Here is a 20,854-nt window from a genome sequence, read left to right on the forward strand (position 1 = left end):
AGGTTCTGAATACCTTTCAGAGGGTCTAACAGCCAATGGCAGGGGTGCACTTACGTGGTCAGTAAGAACGCTCCCTCTGCACACCGGTCCAGGGCTTTTCGTGCGGCGGGTTTTGCAGCGAACTCCACGAAACCCTTGCCAGTGGGTCGGCCGCGGTCATCCACGACTACAATGGCTCTCTCCACGGGACCAAACTGCGCAAAGGCCTGTTCCAGCAGCTCGTTGGACACCACGGGAGAGAGGTTCCGGACGGTCAGAGCAGCGCCGTGGGTGGCGAAGCGAATGCGTAGGGGTCTGTTCCTCAAGATCATTCCATCTAGCTCAGCTTTCGCAATCTCGGCCAGAGTCCTGGTTTCCTAAAAACACAACAAACAAAAAATGACTTCCAGTAACACCATTACTATCCCGCACCTCTACAAGCCAGAAGACAAACGTCCCAAACGTTTTAACACCTTTAACGCAGTTGACAGAGCAGTACGGTCAGTTCCTTATCAACTTAAAAAGATTACTTTTTATTCTCTCTTAAGTAGAAAATATTCATTAAGAGGTCTCCAGTCTTCAGGCATAGGACTTAGGCCCCAGAATACTTTCTTTGACTTCACAGCAGTGTTTGAAAACCTTTTTAGAACACTACTACCTGTGATGAGAGCTGTGAGTGGACTAATGAAGAGGCAGACTGTGGCTTGAAGAGCCGACACATTGATGTAAAAAGCTGCAGCTAGTTAACGGCAAATACCACTGCATAAAGAAAACAGTCAAAATCAAATACTTATTTCACTTAACATCCAAAAAGGCACTACACAAAAGAACTGAATGCAGAATATCCCTTGATCCTGCAGTAAAGCTCGTCAGCTGGTATCTGATCCAAATCCTGACGTCAAAGAAAAACTTAACATTTGGACGTGAAAAAAAATCAAGTATAATTAAAAAAAAAACTCAAAACTATATACAATAAATCACAGCGAATAACTGAACTTGGGTTCCTATTGACATTTTAAATACCTGCCTCTAAAACATCGATCTATAGTTGGATTTCACCTCTTTAAAAAAAAAACAATGAAACTTTCAACCTCCTTCATTACTAGCAGAATCTCGATCGATAGGCAGACATCCCTGTACTTTAAAAACGTCAATCCAATGTCAAGATCTGCACGAATGCTACACCAACCACCGGCTGCTGCCTAAGCTCTACTAAGCGAAAAGACCTCTTTTGCCAAGTACAAGAGTGTTCTAAACACTAGCTGAAAATTAAAAGACGCGTCCAGAGCTCTGAACGGAGCACAGGGTCGGCAAAACACCACTTTTCACTCCGCACAATGTCAGTCACCAACTGAAATCCCCATACCAGGCCCACCCCTGCTTTCCCACATTACAGTTTCTTCCAAAAAATTCCAGTTTTCACACGTCCTTTACAAGAGAGACATCAGTCGGTACCAGAACTTTAGAGAAGCATCAGGAATCATCTTAACATCCCATCTATTCCGACGGAGCAGAGGCTCTGAGGCTCAGGATCTGTGCCTGAGGCTGGAAGGTTGCCGGTTCGTATCCCGCGGCCGGTAGAGGAATCCTAATCCGTTGGGCCCTTGGGCAAGGCCCTTAACCCCAGCGACACACAGGCAGGGAGAGAAGCTGGGGGTCAGAGCACAGGGTCAGCCATTTATACAGCACCCCTGGAGCAGCTGGGGTTAAGGGCCTTGCTCAGGAGCCCAACAGAGTAGGATTCCTCTGCTGGCCGTGGGATACGAACCGGCAACCTTCCAGCCCCAGGCGCAGATCCTGAGCCACAGAGACACCGCACATGTGTCCAATGCGTAACTAAAATCTTCCTAGGAAGCCAACTGCTGGCATGTTCCAATACATAATCAATATTACACAGAAGCCTAAACCACCACACGTTCCAATTTAGTCCACAAAAGGCGTTAGCTTTACACCTGCGTATAAACAAAGGGGGCAAAAAAAAAGGACACTCTAGGGTTAAAGGAGGCACAGCAGATATAAAGAAGCAAGTGCTTCCTCACGGGTGTTGTTTAAGATCTAACACAGTAAGAGGAGACCCCTGTGACCGGGGTGTGTCTGCCAGGAGAGTCGGTGACTCAGACGGCTCAATGCTGATGGTTCCACCAGCGACAGGACGCAAGGTCGGGTCAGCAAGGAACTCGGACGGACCGGCAAAGGGCAGCAGATGGAAGCACATACACAGACTGCAATACCTGCACGCAAGTCCAGGGGCCCAATGGATTAGGATTCCTCTACCGGCCGCGGGATACGAACCGGCAACCTTCCAGGGACAAAATGGGCAGGCCACCGCAGATCGACCGACTCCGACCTCCAACCTGGGGCACGGGCAGTCAGGTGCATCAGAGGCCGGCGAGCCGAGAGCTCCAGAAAGGGATACCCGATACCTGAACTACACGCTAGGCTAGGCACGTGAGCCAGCCCAGTGGCACAGCAAGCACAGACAATGGACTACTGAGCCGTGAAGAAAAGCGAGATGGCCAGATGAATTCTCCTTTACCATACAAAAACGGACACCTCTGAATATGATTTCAAAAGCCGAGGGGGCTGGTGGCTCCGTGATGCTGTGGGGCTCTGTTCCTGGCATTGTCTGGGTGCACCCATTCCTATAGAAGGCAAGCTCTGCCGACTGTGACAGAAGGGTACCGAGTGACCATCTTCACCCCATGTGGCTCCATGTCCTTCCTGCCAGCAGGGGTGTCTTCAGGAGTGACAGCGTCTCCTTTCACGGAGTGCGTGGTCGGGTGAGCAGGACTCTGCTGTCATGGCCTCCTCAGTCTCCGGAGCTGATCCCAGTCAAGCATGTATGGGACACTATGGAACGATGCCCGTGACAGCGTTTTCACACTCCGTCAACCAGACCTAGGCTGACGGACTTTCTCGTGGCAAAACGGTGCTGCAGCACTCCTGCAGACTTCCAGACACTGGAAGACTCTATATTACAGTGCATAGAGACCACAGTGGTCTTCTAAACCACAGAGACCACAGTGGTCCTGCCTACTGAATGACGTCAGTGTTCACATTTCTTGTCAGCCATCCGTATGTTCAATGATGGCTAAATAAGCTCACAAATGAAGATGTTCAATTTCGTTTTAGCAGTGTGGCACAAAGCCTTACCTGAAAGCTTACTCCTTGCAAACATCACACTGCAAAGCCTTACTACTCATTTTCCTACGCGGATCTTATCTAGACTGCAAATAGAGCTGTCAATTTCCTGGTAAATGAAGGTCTGAAACGTATAACAAGACATTACTAACGGAACTCTTCACCTTGGGTGATCCACTGGTTCTGTCTGTGCTGGTGAGCTGACTATACATCTTAATTTAATATTTCTGCAAAGCAAGGTCACAATTCCTAGGACATTACGCTTTTATTGATGCTTCTGCTGAAGCTGATGTCTTAAATCAGGTGCACGTCATTTCCATAAAGCAATATTAAGCACCAAACAGCCTTCTGTGATGCAGATCATGGACATTAGAAAACTGCCTTTTCACAATCTGAACAAACACCCCATCCAAGAAGCAATTCGATGAATATCATTCATCACGCCAGCAAAGAAATGGACAAACAATATAAGAGGACAAAAAACAACCCCCCTTCTGGCCTGTTCTCAGCCAATTTCAAAGGCTGTGCAGGGCTGAACCTGGACATTACTGGATTCATCAACCTCCACACAGAAGCAAGCAGTTACTACAAAGACAAGTGGACCAGTAAGTGACAGTCTTCTATCTGACACCTGACCCATTTCCCTGCCAACACCAGTGACCCAATACAGGGATCAGGGGACACTGTGCCAGAACAGGCGCCAGACTTCAATTTTCGAACAAGGGTTTTAGCCGCATTGTCTCAGTTAAATCCTACTTGAGGCTTTCACAGTCTGGCCTGTCTAAGGCTCCCCCTTTGTTCAACTTGAGAATCAAGTACCGCTGTATGCTGTACTGTTCGTGCACTGATAAATAAACCCTGACTGATTGATATAGGCACTCAGGAATCCTCCACGAGCAGAACACTGCATAAATGCTATTCATTGTGACGACAAAAACAAAAAGAGGCACCCTGAATCGCACAAAGTACAAACGCCTACTAATTCATTTTAGACTAATCTCGTTTTGTGAATACAAAACACGTTGCGTCTTTCACATTGCGTGTGTACACAATCATCCCCTTCGGCTGAAATGAGGCGCTTTCTTAGTCTGGTAAAAGGCGGATCAGTGGATAAGTTCCTATGACTGATGGTCTAAAAACCCACATCACATGCTTACTCTTCTTTGGTTCTGTGTGCAAAACATGACAGTGAATGAACTCGCAGATCCTACTGAAAGTGTTACTAGACCAGCACAGAAGTGGCCAGAAGGGACTAATTGAAGGTCGATCATTTCAAAACACTGCAGGGCTACTCTTCTCCAGTGCACTATTTCCACAGATTTACATACTCTGGATTAGCGTATTTAAAGCTAAGTGAAATACTAGTCATGCAAAGTAAAGACTACTGAACCAGCATTACTCTTTGACCATTTTCAACGTGTTAAACTACAATGTCAACAACATTCACACTCTTAACCCGGCAAGACCTCACTCAGGTCTGTAAACCACCGACTCCTCCACTAGTAAGGAATATTTTTCAATCAACGAGACTCCAGAGCATGCAAACTGGTCTGTACTGGCAGCGGGTGTAATATCAAACACACAAAAAAGACGACAGCAGTTCGGATTTAACTCGCATGCACGCTGATAAAAGAGGTGGCTCGTTTTTCATTCCCTTCATAGTACAGAGGCACGTCTGGACTTCATAAATAACAAAACCGCCAGCTGTCGCCCACGCCGGCTGGGGGCGGGAGGTCACCCAGGGACGAGCAGATCAGCGCTGCGCCGGAGAAAACGAGACCCGGCACAGTTCACGCGTGGGGGCGCCGCCGCGACCGAAACACTGGCATGTCGTCACGACAGCGCCACACCTGACACTGTCCGGTTTCTCAGAAAGCAGCGACGTTTTACGCACCCAGAGACTTACACAAACAAGAACAACCCCTGCGCGTATACACATCACACTCGACATAAAACACGCAGGAGACATCAACCCACACACAAACACACCACACCACCCCGAGAGGAATCCACAGAGGTTACCAGCACATGGCTTGACTTCCTTTCAATTGCGCTAACCCCTTCCTTTTGCACATAACCGCTAGCTGCCCCTGCCCACACGCCCCTGCCGTGGGCACTCTCACGGGACGGGCTGCACCACAGCCAGCCCTCGCGGTGGCGGGGCAGAATCACGCCGACGTGTTTTTGTTTTACGTGAGAAATCATGGCTGTGGGGGTTTTTTTTTCCCCTCCCGTCAGTGGCAATGGTCCCTCTACAGGCGCACACGGGAAGGAAACTGAACTGCGCACAAAAAAAAATACCCCCCCCCCCTCCAAAATGATGATGCTGATAATAATAATAAAACAAACTCGGTCGTCAACTGAAAACTGCTAAATGAGACGGGCTGCTAAACTGCTAACTGCTGAATTAGAGGCCCACCGCGGCCGTGTGCGTGTCGATCGCTACTCGGTCACCGTGAGCTTTGCTCTCTGACTGGGCTCGTCTGAGTCGCTCTGTCCCGGTCTTTTGCATCTCTCTGCTTCTATGGGGACGCCTATAGTTCACACAAAAATAATTTCAGGTGTGCAATTTCACATACGCGCCATTCAGGGCGCACAATCTTTTTTTTTTCCACGGAGGGGGGACAATATTTGCACAACTCGGATTTGCGCACACGGGTTACATGACACAACCCCGAGCGCACACCGCTCCCTGGACCCCGGGACACGGCGCCTGACACCGGCCCTGCGCCTCCGAATCGGACCCACACAAGCCCTCTGCTACTTCATGTGCGGGAAACACACCGAAGGCATAAAAAAAACTCGCCACAAACCCACAACCCACGACCCACGGACACGCAGACCCCCCCACCGCCATGGCGCCCCGCTGCTCTTCCTGAAGTTCAAACCTGCGCCAACATCTAACTTGATGATCTGGCGCATCGCATCGCTCCTGCGGGGGGGGGAGAGTCCGGTACTCCTGATTTTACAGGTAAATAACCCCCCCCTCAGCACGTCCGTGTGCTTTCCGCGGCCGTGAAACCCGAGGGTGGCCCGGCCCTGCCCGGGTTTATTTTAAGATCGGCTGTGACCGGGTGAATGACAGCCCGACCCCCGGCCGCCCGAACACGGCACCGACGCTAGTTTGAGCAAAAAAACGCACAAGCAAGCAAGATCTGACACACCCGACATGAAATGCAATGCATTTATTTTTATTTTTTTAAAAGAACCCCACCCCCTCCACGCAACCGCGGTCAGGAGAGCCTGAGGAATGAAGTGAATAAAAAGGGGGGATGTGGCGCCATTCAGCACTCAATTTATTTGCCCCCACCCGTTATCTGCCCCGGTCGTGGCTCACAAAGACACCCCTGCACACCGCCGGCTCGGGAGTCTGCACGAAAGAGAGTCCCAGTGCGTGTCGAATCACTCACCAGCCGGATGAAGCCGAAGCCCCGGTCGCGGTTGATGAACACCTCGTTGGCGTCGCCATATTTCGCGAACAGCTTTTTAAAATCCTCCTCGGTGAGGTCGGTGGGCAGGTTGCCCACGAAGAGCCGGCAGCGCTGCGTGAACGTCTTCTCGCCGGGCTTCCTGAAGTTGCGCAGGTCGAGCGTCATCTCCAGCGGGTCCCCGGCGCCGAGCTCGGCCGCCGCCGCCGCGCCCTGCTCCGCCGGCGGCTCGGCGTCGCGCTTCGGGCCCCGGGCGCCGGGCGACGCCGAGCTGTTCTGGATCTTCACCTGCTTCAGGTTGCGGTTGGCCATCTTCCCACCACCACCCCCCCCGGACGCGTCGTGTCGTGTCGTGGCGTGAAAGGAACAACAACAACGACGACGACGACGAAAACCCGGTCGCCGATCCTTCCTGTGCGGAGAGCGCTGTTCCCACAAAGGCTCAATGAATGGACGCGAAGCGACGCTCTCGGCTCTTCTGGAAAGATCCGCGGGTTTCCAAGATGGCGGCCCAGGCTCCCCTCTCGCTGCGGCAGCTGTGACGTCACCGCGCCCCGGCGCTAGCACAGAATGCCTCCTGCCTGCCCGCCCGGGCTCCGGATTATTACCCTATTATTAATAATAATAGTATTATTATCATGAGTGTTATTCATGCACGGGCTCTTGCCTCGGCTTCTGCGGGACACTCCCCGCATTTACCAACAGGCCTGGTGACATCGGCCGCTGCATCCACCTCAGGCGTAGTGAAAATGTATTTAAAACCGGGTATTTGTGTTTTACACGTCACTAGATGTGTGTATAAATGGGGGGAGGGAAGCGGGTACTAGGACTTGTTTACCGATAACGCGTTTGTGAAGGATCGGACTGCAGGCGTGCAGCAGCGCCGCCTGGCGCCAAACGCTGGAGACTGCGCTGTAGTGGCAAATAATCTAATAATGAAGGGATAACATTTATTTTGCGGGGGGGGGGTGGGGAGGCCTGCAAATAAATGCCCTGTCGCATTTTCCGGCGGCTGTTCTTCACGCACGTTGTCTTCCTGTACTCCCAACGTGTGTGTCAGCGTCTGTTAGTAAGTACTCTTGGTCATTTTACGCACACCTGTGTAACAGATGGGGCTTATAAGATACTACGCGTGTTCTTTATCTTCAGCTGGGTGTATATGCGTATGGTTTTGTTCTGCTGGCAGAGGTGCCTTCTCCATAAATGTGATCGCAAAGTTGGTGATGTTTGTCTTATGCAACTTTCCTATGACGAGTTGGTAAAAACGGGAAAAACAAAACGACAAGACGAGCACGTAGGGTGGACGGAGACATTCTGTCCCTGTTGCTGCCTCTGGCTCCTAGTCCACGATTGCCCGGCTGATCTCTTCCGGTGGTTTCCTGAAGGAAGCCGGAGTTTGTGTTCCAGCTTCCAACGGGCTTAAAGCCAATAGAAATCGTGCTTCTCGTTAACAATGTTAAATGCACTAATTCCCACTAACGCCTTCCAGTTCGTATTTTACTGTGTCTAGGGTGTGGTGTGGACTTTGTCAATGTTTTTGATGAGTTTGAACACTTGAACCCATGTCTATGCCCAGGACTGGAAAGGTTCCGTTCTCAGCCTGTTAGTGCCCAGGGGGGGTTATCTAAAACTGGTCTGGAAGTACAAAGCTTGAAATGGGTGTTTACCGAAGACGGAATTAAAATCACTTTAAACATCTTCATCGATGTTATGTTAGTCAGCCCTCATTTACTTTTTAAAATGTATCTTGTCATTGTTGTTTCGCTCTTGCCGGCTATGCGTGTCTGTCCTATTCAAGACGAACACGTTTTTAATCGTTTACTTCATTGCAAAAGCAACCTCCATCTGTCCGACGAAATGGGACGTTCTCTCTGCAGTGAATGAAGGACTGTCGTTTTACAGATTTCCGAAAAATCGATCCGGCTCCAAAACTGACCATGCAAGAAAACATTTTAACGGGCGTCCCTTAAAAGCGAGTCAGTGCTGTCGTTTTATCGGGGTTTTGAGATGTACCTCTTGTCGGCAGAACATACGTACTGTTCCTTCACGCCTTGAAAATGAGCTGTACACCGCCCCCCACTGGAAAGAAGCGGTAGCGCACGGTGTCTCTTCTTCCCGCTGACAAAAACAGAAGCGGAATCGCTTTATTTGCCAGGTACGTTACATGTACAAGGAATTTGATCTGAGGTCTTGGTGCAAAAACGTAGAAACGATCAGTAATGCACGTACACACAGCGCATCCCGTGTTCTGGTTAAGCAGGGTGATGACCATGGGGAAGAAGCTGTAGAGGCGCCGGGCAGGTTTGGGTTTTGATCCAGATTAACGCTTTAATTTGACTAAATATAACCCCCATCTGCAACATTATAATACCCTTACATTATCGCTTTTTATACTTTCGTCTGTCACTGTTTGTTTCTGGGCCTGAACTGTTCTCCCCCGCTGTCTTATTATGAGAGCATCAGCAAACGTTTAGCTATCCAAAGGTTTTGAACATGTGAGTATCTGGGGGACCGAGGGTTAAGGCGGTGACCCTGGGTCACGTTGCCCAGTCTGCTCCGCTAGGAGCATGCGCAGTGGGCTGGGCGGGGGCCCGTGGGCCCAAGCTCCCGGGTGGCGGGCGCACACAGCGACCCCTGCGGCCTCCCGCGCGCCTGCGCCTCTTCTCCAATCAGCGCCCAGCGCCCGGGTCGAAGGGGCGTGCCCTCACCCGCACGCGTAGGCAGACACGTGACTGAGAGGCGGACCAGGCCGGAGGGGCGTGGCCGCACTTCCTCGCTGCTCCCTTGTTAGAAATTAAAAGAAAAACATCTTTTGAAATAAACTAGCGTAGTGAGATGCGGAGACCTATATCGAATAAAACGCATTAATGTCAGAAAAAGAAAATGCGGAAGCCCACAGCCCTATATGGAAGCAGTGCACGGACTGATGACGAAACCTGGGATTAATTTTTTATTTAAACACCAGAAATACAAAAAAAGGAGAGTGACTATTAAAATAGATACAGAAATAGACACTTCACAGCCAGAGGAATTCACAATTGCAAAAAGTAAAACATTATACTTTCTACATATTTCCATTGTATGCCTTTTGATTCTTTAAATTTCTCATAGAATTTAAATAAAAAAGGGAATTCAACTTTAAAAGCATGAACAGGGGGAGCAGTATTAGACCATTTACATTTATGGATAAAGTATTGAGACAAAATAATTAAGATTTAATCATAAAAACATATCAGATCTAACAAAATATAAAATATCAGAATCTTTCACTTTAACCTTTCACTGAATGTTGAACAGTAACATTTTGCGAATCTATCCAAGACAGTTTTGTATATGTGCAGCAAACAAACAAAAGTAACAAAGATTCCTTCTCATTATTACAAAATACACACAAGTCGTCTTGTTCGTGTTTAAATCGAGAAAGTGGGATTAAAACATGAATTAAGGATTGTGGAGCTCCGCTTGCGTCCCTTAGCTCCGCGCCTGGCCGGGACATGGAGTGCAGCTGCGAACCCCCCCGCTCTTGAACAGGGTGGGAGAATCAAGTCACAGCAGTTGGATCCACTCCTGAACTTTGCACCGCCATCATGGTGCCCCCCCAAACCCCCAAGAGCCGTTTCCACCGCACAACAACCCCCCTCACCCCTTAAATCGCACCTCGTTCCCCCTGGTCTCGCCTGCGCATTGAAGGAGGAGGAAAATGAGTCAGAACGCAGCGCCTGCAGGGACCACCCCCCCTCCTCATCGTCAGTCTGACCCCTTGGTATTAGGAGCCTCACAACCGGAGCAGCGAGGCAGGCTTCCCGCACTCAGTGGATCTGTGCTCTTCACTCATTTTTACCCCCGTCCTCCGAGGCTGGGGATCGACCCCCCCCCGGCCGGCCTGGGCCCGCGCATGCGCGCCGGCGGCCCGGGGAGGAAGCTGCCTTGCCTGTCGCCTCCCACGCGCGGCCGAACGTACCCACGTCCCGGCGCGCATGCGCGGGGGGGCGCTCAGAGCAGGGGGGAACAAAAGTGGCGCTACATCGTATCCAGCTCGACTCCGGGTAAGGATTCAGACGCTATTTATTGCATTTTCTTGCCTAATCCGTCAAAGTTTGGCCAAGTGCTGGCGGCGGCGCCCGGGTGCCCGGGGGCGCCCCCCAGGGCCGGCCGGGGGGGCCCGGCGGTGCAGTTTAATGGAGACCTTGCAGTTCAATTTTACCCCGCCTGAGATTTTTCCTTTCCTCCCCCTCTCCGCTGTGGCAGGGTGCTATTGCCTGTGCTCTCTCACGTATTGTTCGCTCGCTCTCTAATGGCGGACGTGAGGCAGTGCTACTCGCCGACTGGAAGGGGCAAATAATACCCCCCCTCCCCCCCCCCACTCGGCGAGGGGCAGAAAGCGAGGCGGCCACCACGATTGAGGGTAAATAACATCTGCACGGGGCAGATGCGTACTTTTAATCACAGTACCCCCCCCCCACGCTACCTGCACCGAAACAACTGGAGCAGAGCAGTTGATGTGAAAGGCGTGCGTTAGCGCCCCTTGGGGGTAACCGGTGTATTTTTGTTTCCCTCTGATTGCCTGGGGTATTCGCTGAGAGGCAGGTCGCAGCCTGTACGCCATCCGCGTTATTGGCGATTTAAAACAACAACAACAAACAAACAAACTAGCTGCGATATCAGCTGGAAGGTGCCTCCGCCGCCGACTTGTTTTAAAAAGCGGGGGCGCCAACTCGAGCTGCGGGCGCATGTTCAGCGGCGCTGACACTTGAAACAGGGCTGTGTGCGTGCGTGTGCGTGGGGCGGCTGGATATCGGCAGCCGGGCAAACGCAGACCCACCGCCCGCTGGTCGCCGTGCCCCGTGGAAACTATCTGTTGATGTTGTGCGTGGGGGGGGGGCGGCGTGCGCGGTCGCGTCGTCGTCTCGGCGAATAGTCGCGCACAAGTTGTGATTATTCCCCTGTAATCGCAATGGCGCAGTCCTCCGGCTCCTGGCCTCCCTGCCCGCCTGCCTGCCTGCTAATCCAGTAGCGGTGGCGGTGGCGGCCGGAGCTCGGCCCTTGCCGATGACCTTAGTCGCGCTGGGAGCGCTGCCGGCCCGGGAGCGATGCCTTGATTGGCTCAGTAATTGCTACGGGTGGGTTGGTGGTTGGTGGTGGTGGTGCAAAACCCGTTCGCGTTCCTCAACGCTTCCCTCCTGCCTCGGTTTCTAGGTAAGACCGCGCCGCGCTGCCCCCAGCTGCGTGTCCGTGTCGAGGGGCACGGTTTCCAGGCCGCCTGCGCCTGCGGTCACGCGTGTGCACCGCACTTGGCTTGTGGAGGTGTGTGAGGTCGGTGCTCCTGAGGGTGGTGGGGTTTCTGTTTGTGTGTGTGTGTGTTTGTGTTCTCCTAAAACCCGCGTGCGGGTGACACCGGTCCTGCCTTCACCTCAGGCATGGGGGGGGGCCCTTGCGTCCGTGTAGCTCTCTTCGCCCCAGGGGGTCCCGGGGCAGCCGGCCTGCAGGAGGGGGGACCCCTCTCCCTCCTCCGCGGGGGCGGCTGGCCGTGCGCTTCGGAGGGCGGGGTGTGGGGGGGGATTTGTTGCGGTCTTGCTCGTCGTCGCGGATCGGTCACCGCGAGAAGAGCAGACGGGGTATCTCCCCCCACCCCCTTCGCTTTTAGGCCTCAAAATCAACATCGTGCGGATCCCCCCCCCCACACACACACAAGCAGGGCCACGCTTGCGAGAGGAGGCTCGGCAGCAAGTCGTGCCCCGTGTCCGGAGCTCAGCCACAGGGAGGGGTGCCCCCCCCCTTTGATCAGAGAGGGGTGCAGGTCTCCACATAGTCCCTGCTGCGCCGGGTGCCGTTTGCCCTGCTTGGGGGAGAGGCACGGGGTGGCCGTGCTCTTGGCGGAGTAGAGCCCGTGAGTAGGGTCTGGTTATGTGGTCGCATTGGCTGTAAGTGGGAAGCGCACCGAGGCCCCCGGGGGCCAGGGGGTGCCGATCTGTGTGGCAGAGCACAGTGTGGTGTCTGTGGTTTCTGACGGTTCCCCGTCCTGTGCGCCTGTGCCTGCGATCAGACGGCAGCAGGGCAGCCGCAGTACCGAGAAGCCCCTCAGGTGGCGCTGTTGGGAGCAAGCCGACTATCCTGCAAACACGAGCGGCACAAGACCAGAGATGATGTGTCCTTGGGATTTCAGGCGGCAGAGGGGGATCTTTCGCTTTGGCCGGGCTGTGAGCAGCAGGCGTGGGTGCAGATAACGGGCACCCTTCGTGTGATCCACCTGCGCCAGCCCTGCGGGGTTAGATGGCGGCCCGCTGACACTCTGCGGTTTTGCTCAAGGAGACGGGCCTGTAAGTTGTCAGCTGCTGGAGGGGGCGGCCTTGGGATTCAGGCTGGGGCGATTCCAGGAGACCCCGCCCTCCCCACCCGCAGGCTGCCTGTCTGTGACAGTTCACCCAGCGCTGTCGATGCGCTTCAGTGTCCTCGGTGACGCAGAAACCTTAAAGAGCGGCGGGTGCACGCGTGCTCCCCTGCAGGTCGAGCACGGGAGGCCATTTCATTAGTGCTGGGGGCTGTATGGGAAAGACTGGGGACTGGATACATGCCGCTGGTCTGAAAACTGCTCGGGTGTCTGAGAAACCCTCCCGAATGCAGGCGATGTGTGGGTTCTGTCGATGCCTCGCCAGCTAGCTCCTGTCTCGGTAGGTTCTGGTGACTGCGTCTGCAAAGTGGCTGAACAGGTTTCCTGTCAGTCAAGTTTGCATCGCATCCAGAGAGCCAGCTGGTTTAAAACCTCCCAGATATCAGCAGTTTCCCCACTTGCTTCACGCAGGGTCAGCATGAACTGCTGTGGTGAAAACTTTTACTATCAAACTGATGCTTTACAACATGGCCTCTAGTTGAAACTGCTTCTGTTCAAAACCTGTTTACCCAATTAAATCCAGACTCGGTGTTTATCACCCATTGCATTTATCATGATACGGTGTTCTGGCCTGGACCTGTATGGTTGTTCTTTTTTTTTTATCCGGCTAATAATAGTATCTGTTAGGTAGTGCTGTAGCATCATCACATGACTTTCAGCCACTTGTCCAGTTCAGTCGCAGTGGCCCAGAGCCTATCCCAGCATGCACTGGGCTCGAGGCAGGGTCCAATCCTGGACTGGACGCCAGTCCATCACAGGCCACACACAGACCAGGGCCAGTTTTCCCAGAAGCCAATTAACCTGCCGCTATGCGTTTGAACTATATGTGAGGACAAACACGTGAACATGGGAAGAACGTACAAACTCCACACAGACAGCACCCCTGGAGTTGATCCCAGGGGCCCCAGCTCTGCGAGGCAGCAGTGCTGGTGCTGCAGCAGTTTTTTTTTACAGTTGCGGTTCTGCGGTTCGTTTTTGTAAGGGCTCGGTGTCTGTGGCGTCCTCCGGCTGTTGGATTCCAGGGCTGAAGTCGGCTTGTTGAGACGTACGGATGTATTGGAGAGTTATCATCTGTTCAGCCGAAACCTGACCTCCGTGTTGCTTCTTTACGGTCCTTGTTTCACACTGGTGACTTCTGCTGCTGCATCATGATCTTCTGACTATTTACAACCGAATGTATGCATTTATTCTTTAAGCTTATTTTTTTTACTTATGCATTTCTTCTTCGCTCTCAGTGCCTGGTCCGCAGTCTGCTCCTGCGTTGCCTTATTGTAGTGTGCTGTGGTGCTGGAACTTGCCAGAGGCCATCGTAGCTTCAGTCCGGTAGCCAGGCCGGTCGCTGAAGGGAGAAGTTGCCCCAGTGGCAGTAAAAGGTGGAGCTAGGTGCCGTAGCGTCCTTGAGGAAGTTTCAGCCGTTTGAGGTCCCCAGTACTGCACCCTCCTATCCTCCTGGCAGCACGGGCGCGTGCTGGAGCCCCGGAGCTCAGGAGACGATCCCGGGTGGCATCGTCGGGCTGGTTTCCTGTAAGAGACGGCGTCCTTCGCTGTCTGCACAAGGCCTGCCTCCGCTCCACCCCTGGGGGGAGGGGGGCAGGCTGCCCAAGCGTGACACAAGAGCTCAGGAAACCTGACCTTCAGGGGTCGACCTCTCCTGCGCCGAGCCGGTGGAGCCTGCCTTCTGGAAGAGGCACCCGGACAGCGCTGGCCTGCTGGTTCCCTACAGTAAAGCTCCGGACGTCCCGGTGCAGGGTTGTGCCCACCCCGTTGCGGTAGTCCAGCACGGCTCCGTGATCTCCCTGGATTTTCCCCGATTTAACAGCCCCGGAGCCCCCAGTAAGATGCGCGCCGCAGCCCGAGACTCCCCGGAGAGGCCAGGTTTTTAATGCAAAGCAAGGTGGTTTTTGATGCCACCAACATGGCCAGTTTTAAGCGGCTTCCATCCCCGTGGTGATGAGGCTGGGGAAGATCCGGGGGTTCTCCCGGAGACGCGGCCAGCCCTGTGCGGTGTGGAAGAAGGGGGAGCAGGGGGCCTGGCCTCTTTAGAGAAGTGAGCGGTGAGGTCCTTGGCTGGGTGAGGGGCCCCCTCTGTTTGGGACCCTCATGGCCCCGGGAGCGAAGCCCACTGCTGCTGCTTCTTTGGCCGCAGATCTCTCGCGGCGCCCCTATCCCCCCCCCGGCCCGTCTCGGGGCGCCGATCCCTGCTCCGCGCGGCGGCTTTTCTCCTGCCGCCACGGCCGTCGAACGGAAAGGAGAAAAAACGACGTTTGGGCTTTTGAAGAAGAACTGGTTCTTTTATTTGAAAACGTGTTCTTTGCTGGTTCAGTGAAGTTCAGCCAGGAGTAGTAGTGTTTGTATGTAGCTGGGGTGTGGAGAGCACTCTTAAGAAACATTAAAAGTGCCTCACCGCTGGCAGTCCAGTCGTGAACACCAGCGCCGTGACGACCAGGGCCTTGGTTTGGACGAGGCGACAATTTGATCACATCTGGTCCTCCGCGGGCGGCAGGGTGACGCAGTGGTTAGCGTTGCGTGTGTTCGTGTTCGTTTCCTCCGGGCGCTCTGGTTTCCTCCCACAGTCTGGAGACATGCTGGCATTTTGGCTTCTAGGAACATTGGCCCTGGCGTGAGTGTGTGTCTGTGTGTGCGTGTCTGTGTCTGTGTGTGCGCCCCGTGTCGGACTGGTGTCCCGTCCAGGTGGTAGCCTGCCCCGTGCCTGGTAGACCCTGCGACTATCCCAGGCAGTTCGGTAAAGGGTGGATGGCTCCTAGACATTTGTTGGTGAATGTGAAATGTGCTTGGCGGTTCTTAACTAATCCAGGAGTTCCCGTTTTCTTGTCAAGTTGAGTTGGTTTAACGCACGTTAGAAATGCTCTTGGGTGGTTTGTATGGGGCGTGAGGCCTGTCCGAAGGGGGAGTTTAACTACACACCGTGAGCCCCATGCTGTGGAATGAAGAGCATGTTGAGAGACCAGAGCACGTGGAAGCTGAATATTGGAAACCATGTATTTCCTGTGCATCTTAAAATGGTTTAAGGGATCTCTTATTTATATGGTATGACGTGGGTTTTTGTGTAGTCTATTTAAACGAACTCTGCCTTTTGATATTAACCAGCAGAACACGCCACACAGCTATTTTGTTGCGTTTTAAAAAAGCTATACTTCTTTATCTTTGGTGGGTTATCGCTTTATTAGTGCATTGTCAGCTGCTTACTGTCGTGTTCTTTGTGTTTGTTCCGAGAATAAATCCAGAAGGTTTTTTTTCGCGTCTGACCTGTCCAGCGGGAGCTGTTGCGCTCCTGTGAAGATCGGGGGGTAAAGCCAGCAGGGAGCCCCAGCCTTGGCTGGTCTTTGCGTGCCGCAGGCCGATGAGCCCAGGAGGTGTCTTGGGGTGAAGCAGATCGGCCTGTGTGGGGGAAAAGCACTCTGTTCCCCAGGCTGGAGTGACATGCGTGTCTGAAAGGGGGGCTAAACGGAGAAGTGAAGGGGTGGGGGTGGAGTCGGCTTCTTTAACCTTCTCTTCTGGGGGGGGGGGGGGGAGATGGGGCCGCAGGTGACTGCCCCGGGGTGGATCGCGCTCCCTCACTGTGCCCTCTGCGTTCCAGGTGGTTGCCAGAGCAATGGACGGAGGCTTTGCAGAGAGGCTGGAGCCCAGCGTCGCCGTAGAAGGAGCGGCCATGGAGACTGAGGAGGGGCCTGCCCCGGCCCCGGACACCCCCGGCTTGGGGGCCACAGAGGGCCAGAACCCCGGCCAGGGGCCCCACGAGCTGGCCAGCTCCCCCCGGCCCGCGGAGGAGGAGCAGGGGCAGGAGGAGGAGGACGATGACGTGGTGCTGGTGGAGTCGGCACCCGTGGTGCCGGAGAGCACCCCTGCCCCCACCCCCAACTCCAGCAGCCCCCCGCACACCCCCGAGCCCCCAGCCACAGACGGCCCCGCCGCAGCCCAGCACACACGGGGCGCCACGCCCCCTCTCCCCACCGCCAGCGCCCACGGCGAGACCATCGTCATCGACGACGAGGAGGACGGCGATCCGAGCTCGCTGCCCGGCGCCGGGGCCCCCCGGGAGCCCGAGGCGGGCGCGGAGTCCGCGGCGCCCCTCAGCAGCACCGAGCCGGACTCCGAGATCCAGATCGCCAGCGTGACCACGCTCGACGTGGGGGCGCCGGCGCCCGCCGACGCGGACATGCCCCTGCGGATCACCAGCGTCACCTCGCTGCAGGGGGAGGTGGGCAACGGCCTGCAGATCAGCAGCGCCTACAGCCTGAGCCCGGAGGCCGCCCCCTCGGAGTCCGGCCAGCCGGGCAGCCGCTCCGGCTCCGGCTCCGGCACGTTCAACCCGGGCAGGATCGGCAACCCCAAAGAGGCCGTTCAGAACGGAGAGGCGGGGAGCCATCCCAGGCCTGGTAATACTCGCTTCACGCCGGCCGGTCGCCGCAGGGCGCTCTGGTAGTTCAGGGGGGCCCGGAGAGCGCAGGGGTCAACTCGCGGGGGGCGTCTGCATGCCAGCCCCACCCCCCCCCAGGCCGTGTACGTTTATTCCGAGTGCAGGGATATCCTCCCCCCTTCCGAAGATGTCGAAACTCAGATCAGCCACGGTTTTTTAATCCGCTGTAAGGAAGCTGCACCGATCCAGATCGCCGGGAGCTCATTCTGTGGTAGAGTTGTGGCCGCCTTGGGGACATGGGCAAAGCTGTGTTTTGTATGTGCTTTGTTGTAATTCCTAGCTCGATCACATCCCGTTTTATGTCCTCTGTGAAAGAGGATGCAAAGCACCAAGCGTGTCTTATCGACGAGTCGTCTCGTGCTTTCCTCAGCTGAGTGAGTCACCTGTCAGTCTTCTCAGGAGCCAGGTGGAGCACATTCCTGTCTTGCGCCCTATGACCCCAGGTCACCTTCTGCTAGTAGACAAATGGAGAATATGAACAAAAAAACTCAGTTTGCTTATAAATCCGATTTTCGATTACGGGAGGGTCCCTTTTAACATCCTCAAGGAGGGACTATTCAACGTATGTTAAGCGGGGAATAATTTCCCATAAGATATGCTGAAACAGGGGTTAATGGGGACCAGGACATATTTCTCAGTGAGAACCGATGTCTTTCAACAGTGTTGGGCACCAGGGCCTGATGACACGAACCTGCTGTAGTGCTCCTTCTCGTTTCCCATGTATGAGCGGGGCGTTCGCGCTTCGTGTGTGTGTGTGTGTGAGCAGAATGATTACTGTACTGGCCCATGAAGCTGAGCACTTGAATGTAATTTAACCTCATCTGAAACATTTTAGAAACACTTAGAATCTGAAAATTAACGGTGACCTAGAGAGAATGTGTTGTGTCTGCGTGTGTGAATGATGCACAGCATTTTTAAACATTATAGTCATTTAAACAGTGAACTTAAAATGTAAAGGTGTAGTACTTTTAACTAGTAGTGTGTCACATACCGTACAGTACACATGAAGATGAAAGTAAGACGCAGGAAAAAACTATTAAATTAAAATGTATAGTATAATACTCCATAATTACATTAAATACACCACAAAGGATAAATAGAGACATCTAATACTGTAGAGAGGAAAATCACTTTATCTAGCAACTCTTCTTGCCCTTCTTGATGTTTCTCTGAACTTTGTTTGGGTGTTTTGCCTTCAGAAGACAAAGGTGGAGCATAGAAAAGGTAGAAAAAAAACTACATAAACATTTCAAACATCTATAGCATAATCCAGTAATGTACATCTATACTTTTTTATATAAACAAAGCTATTTCGCAACAGTTTTACTAGAAATTTGCCATTTTTACTCTCTGGGCTTTGTTTTTAGTGTGCAGTTTTTGTCGTTCCGTTGTGAAGCTGGGGAATTTTTGTGTCCACGTTCATCATATTCAATGGTGTAAAAGAAAGCGGGGAAACCCCCCCCGTGTTAGCAGATAAAAAAAATGCGTTGGCCGGTATCAGCAAATAAATGTCTCGGAAAGTCACTTGCTTTGGACGCGGCGAAGATCTTTTTCTTCCGAGATGTGCACGCTGGCACTCGAGTGTTGTAATCCTAGGTGTGGACGCATGTTCTTCAGCAGGACTTGCAGCTTAGCGCTAGAATACCGTGGTGAGCTTCAGCTAGGTTATCACAGCTCGCCTCCTGTCTGGGGTTGTTAACCTCTCTTTTAACCGAGGGTTTTATTTTGACAGATTCGTGGATATCCCAGTCTGCCTCTTTCCCGCGAAATCAGAAGCAGCCAGGTGTCGATTCTCCGTCTCCAGCAGCTTCCTTACCGAAATCCGTCTTTCCGCCTCCAGCCGTGCAGCAGTCCTCCAAGCCCGTCAAAGTCACCTGCGCGAACTGTAAGAAGCCCCTGAGAAAGGGGCAGACCGCCTACCAGCGCAAGGGCTCGGCCCACCTCTTCTGCTCCACCACCTGCCTGTCCGCCTTCTCTCACAAGCCTGCGCCCAAGAAGAACTGCACCATGTGCAAGAAGTAAGCTTCCCGGGCCGCTGGTCTTGCGGATTGAGACCCCGAGTCTTTCAAGGGGGTTTGACTCGGGGTGGTATAGAAGCGTGCGGGCGTTTGAGATGCCGGGGCAGCTGGGCTCCTCGCTGGTAGGGGTGGAGGAGAGCTGCCGTGGCGTTTGGGCTCGGCGCGTAACGTACTGTAGGTCTTGCCAGTCTCGCGCCTTGCTCTGTGAGGGGGTGGAAACGGACATGCGTGTGAATGGGCCGTTTGGGACAGTCGCGCTGGCCGCAGGACCCTTCTGGAAGTGCCTGATGGCCTGCGGTAGTTTTCCCAGCAACAGCCCCGCCAGCGTGAAAGAGCCCTTCCTTCTCCAGGTGGCTCGGGGGCCGGTAAAGTAATTTGACTTCCTGGCCATTTTTTTTTTTCCAGAGGAGTTGGGCCACAGCTGTTGTAGTAAATTCTCTTTAATGACCTCATTTCTTTCCCTGGCATTTCTCGGTGAATTCCATTCCTTTCTCTTTTGAGCCCGTTTTTTAATCCGCTGTACGGGAGGTCCCCTCTCTGAAGCTGCCCCGATCCAGAATGCTCAGAGCTCGTTCTGGGGTCGGGTTCTGGCTGGCTCGGGCGGCTCGCCACTGCTGTGTTTGGCATGTGCGTTTTGCCGTTCTTGCAGTTTCTCTCTTGATCGAGTCCTGTTTTGTTCCCTCTGTGAAAGAGAATACAAAGCTGCAGAATTATTCATCAGCTAGTAATCTCATGCTTCCTCAACTTAGTGTCCCGTTACCTGTTAGTCTTATCGGAACGTTGAAATTGCATGTGAAATACAAATTTGCTAAGAAGAAACGGCAGAGAATTTCACCCGATGATATCCGATAAGAATGTTTCAGGTGGGGAAAACTGGATATCGGGACAAGATCTAATCACTTGACAGTCCTGTTTTTGGTTCACCCTGATCAAAAATAGGGCATGCCATCAAGATCGTAGACTGTGGGTTTTTTTTATTCCTCCAAAGTGTGCGCTCACTTCAAAGTCTCCTTTTGGTGGTGAGTCGCTTTCCGAATCGGGAGCCCCCCTCTGTGCGTGCACTCTTCCCTGACGCTGCCCTGTTTGCTTTAGAGACATCACCAGTATGAAAGGGACGATTGTGGCGCAGGTAGACTCGAGCGAATCCTTCCAGGAGTTCTGCAGCACGGGCTGTCTGTCATCGTATGAAAATAAGCAGAATCCTCCCAAAAGCACCGTCAAGACCAGGTGCACGGTCTGTGGAAAACTGACTGAGGTAATCTCTCCGAGGAGAAACCTGACATGTGACATTCCGGCAGCTGTATTTGTTACTGCCATATCGTATTTCCAGAAAACGTTCTCCTAAAAGATAGGATGATTTTTTTCTTTTCTAATGCATGACGTGCTGTTAATCGCACGTTCAGAGAAACGCTGAATGTTATTTGTTTTGGGGGCTTGATTTGTGTCCGCACTGCAGCCCCTC

General features: G+C 53.3%; 2 protein-coding genes across 12 annotated transcripts in view; one reads left to right on the forward strand and one right to left on the reverse strand.

Moving 5' to 3' along the window:
• pspc1 (paraspeckle component 1) overlaps window positions 1-6,860 on the reverse strand; it is a 50,583-nt gene extending 43,723 nt beyond the window's left edge. For all 6 annotated transcript variants that reach the window (XR_011181626.1, XR_011181625.1, XR_011181627.1 and 3 more), the window contains exons 1-2: window positions 6,531-6,860; window positions 55-356 (exon numbers count right to left, since the gene is read on the reverse strand). Coding sequence is in view for 3 of the 6 variants with exons in the window: in XM_069178826.1 (XP_069034927.1) it covers window positions 55-356; window positions 6,531-6,860 (632 nt within the window). In the remaining 3 variants the exon portion in view is untranslated. The remainder of the gene's footprint in view (window positions 1-54; window positions 357-6,530) is intronic.
• Window positions 6,861-7,293: 433 nt separating this feature from the next.
• Window positions 7,294-20,854, forward strand: part of zmym2 (zinc finger, MYM-type 2) — a 31,038-nt gene continuing 17,477 nt past the window's right edge. For 2 of the 6 annotated variants that reach the window (XM_069178820.1, XM_069178821.1), the window contains exons 1-4: window positions 7,294-7,617; window positions 16,535-17,333; window positions 19,107-19,392; window positions 20,485-20,647. In XM_069178820.1, coding sequence (XP_069034921.1) covers window positions 7,537-7,617; window positions 16,535-17,333; window positions 19,107-19,392; window positions 20,485-20,647 — 1,329 coding nt within the window. In that variant the 5' untranslated portion in view covers window positions 7,294-7,536. Of the gene's footprint in view, window positions 7,618-10,455; window positions 10,595-11,109; window positions 11,745-12,104; window positions 13,217-16,534; window positions 17,334-19,106; window positions 19,393-20,484; window positions 20,648-20,854 lie in introns of those variants that run through there. The other 4 variants (XM_069178825.1, XM_069178822.1, XM_069178824.1 and 1 more) reach the window with 4 other exon arrangements.

Source organism: Lepisosteus oculatus, chromosome 15, assembly GCF_040954835.1.
Source record: "Lepisosteus oculatus isolate fLepOcu1 chromosome 15, fLepOcu1.hap2, whole genome shotgun sequence".
NCBI classification, from domain to species: Eukaryota; Metazoa; Chordata; class Actinopteri; order Semionotiformes; family Lepisosteidae; genus Lepisosteus; species Lepisosteus oculatus.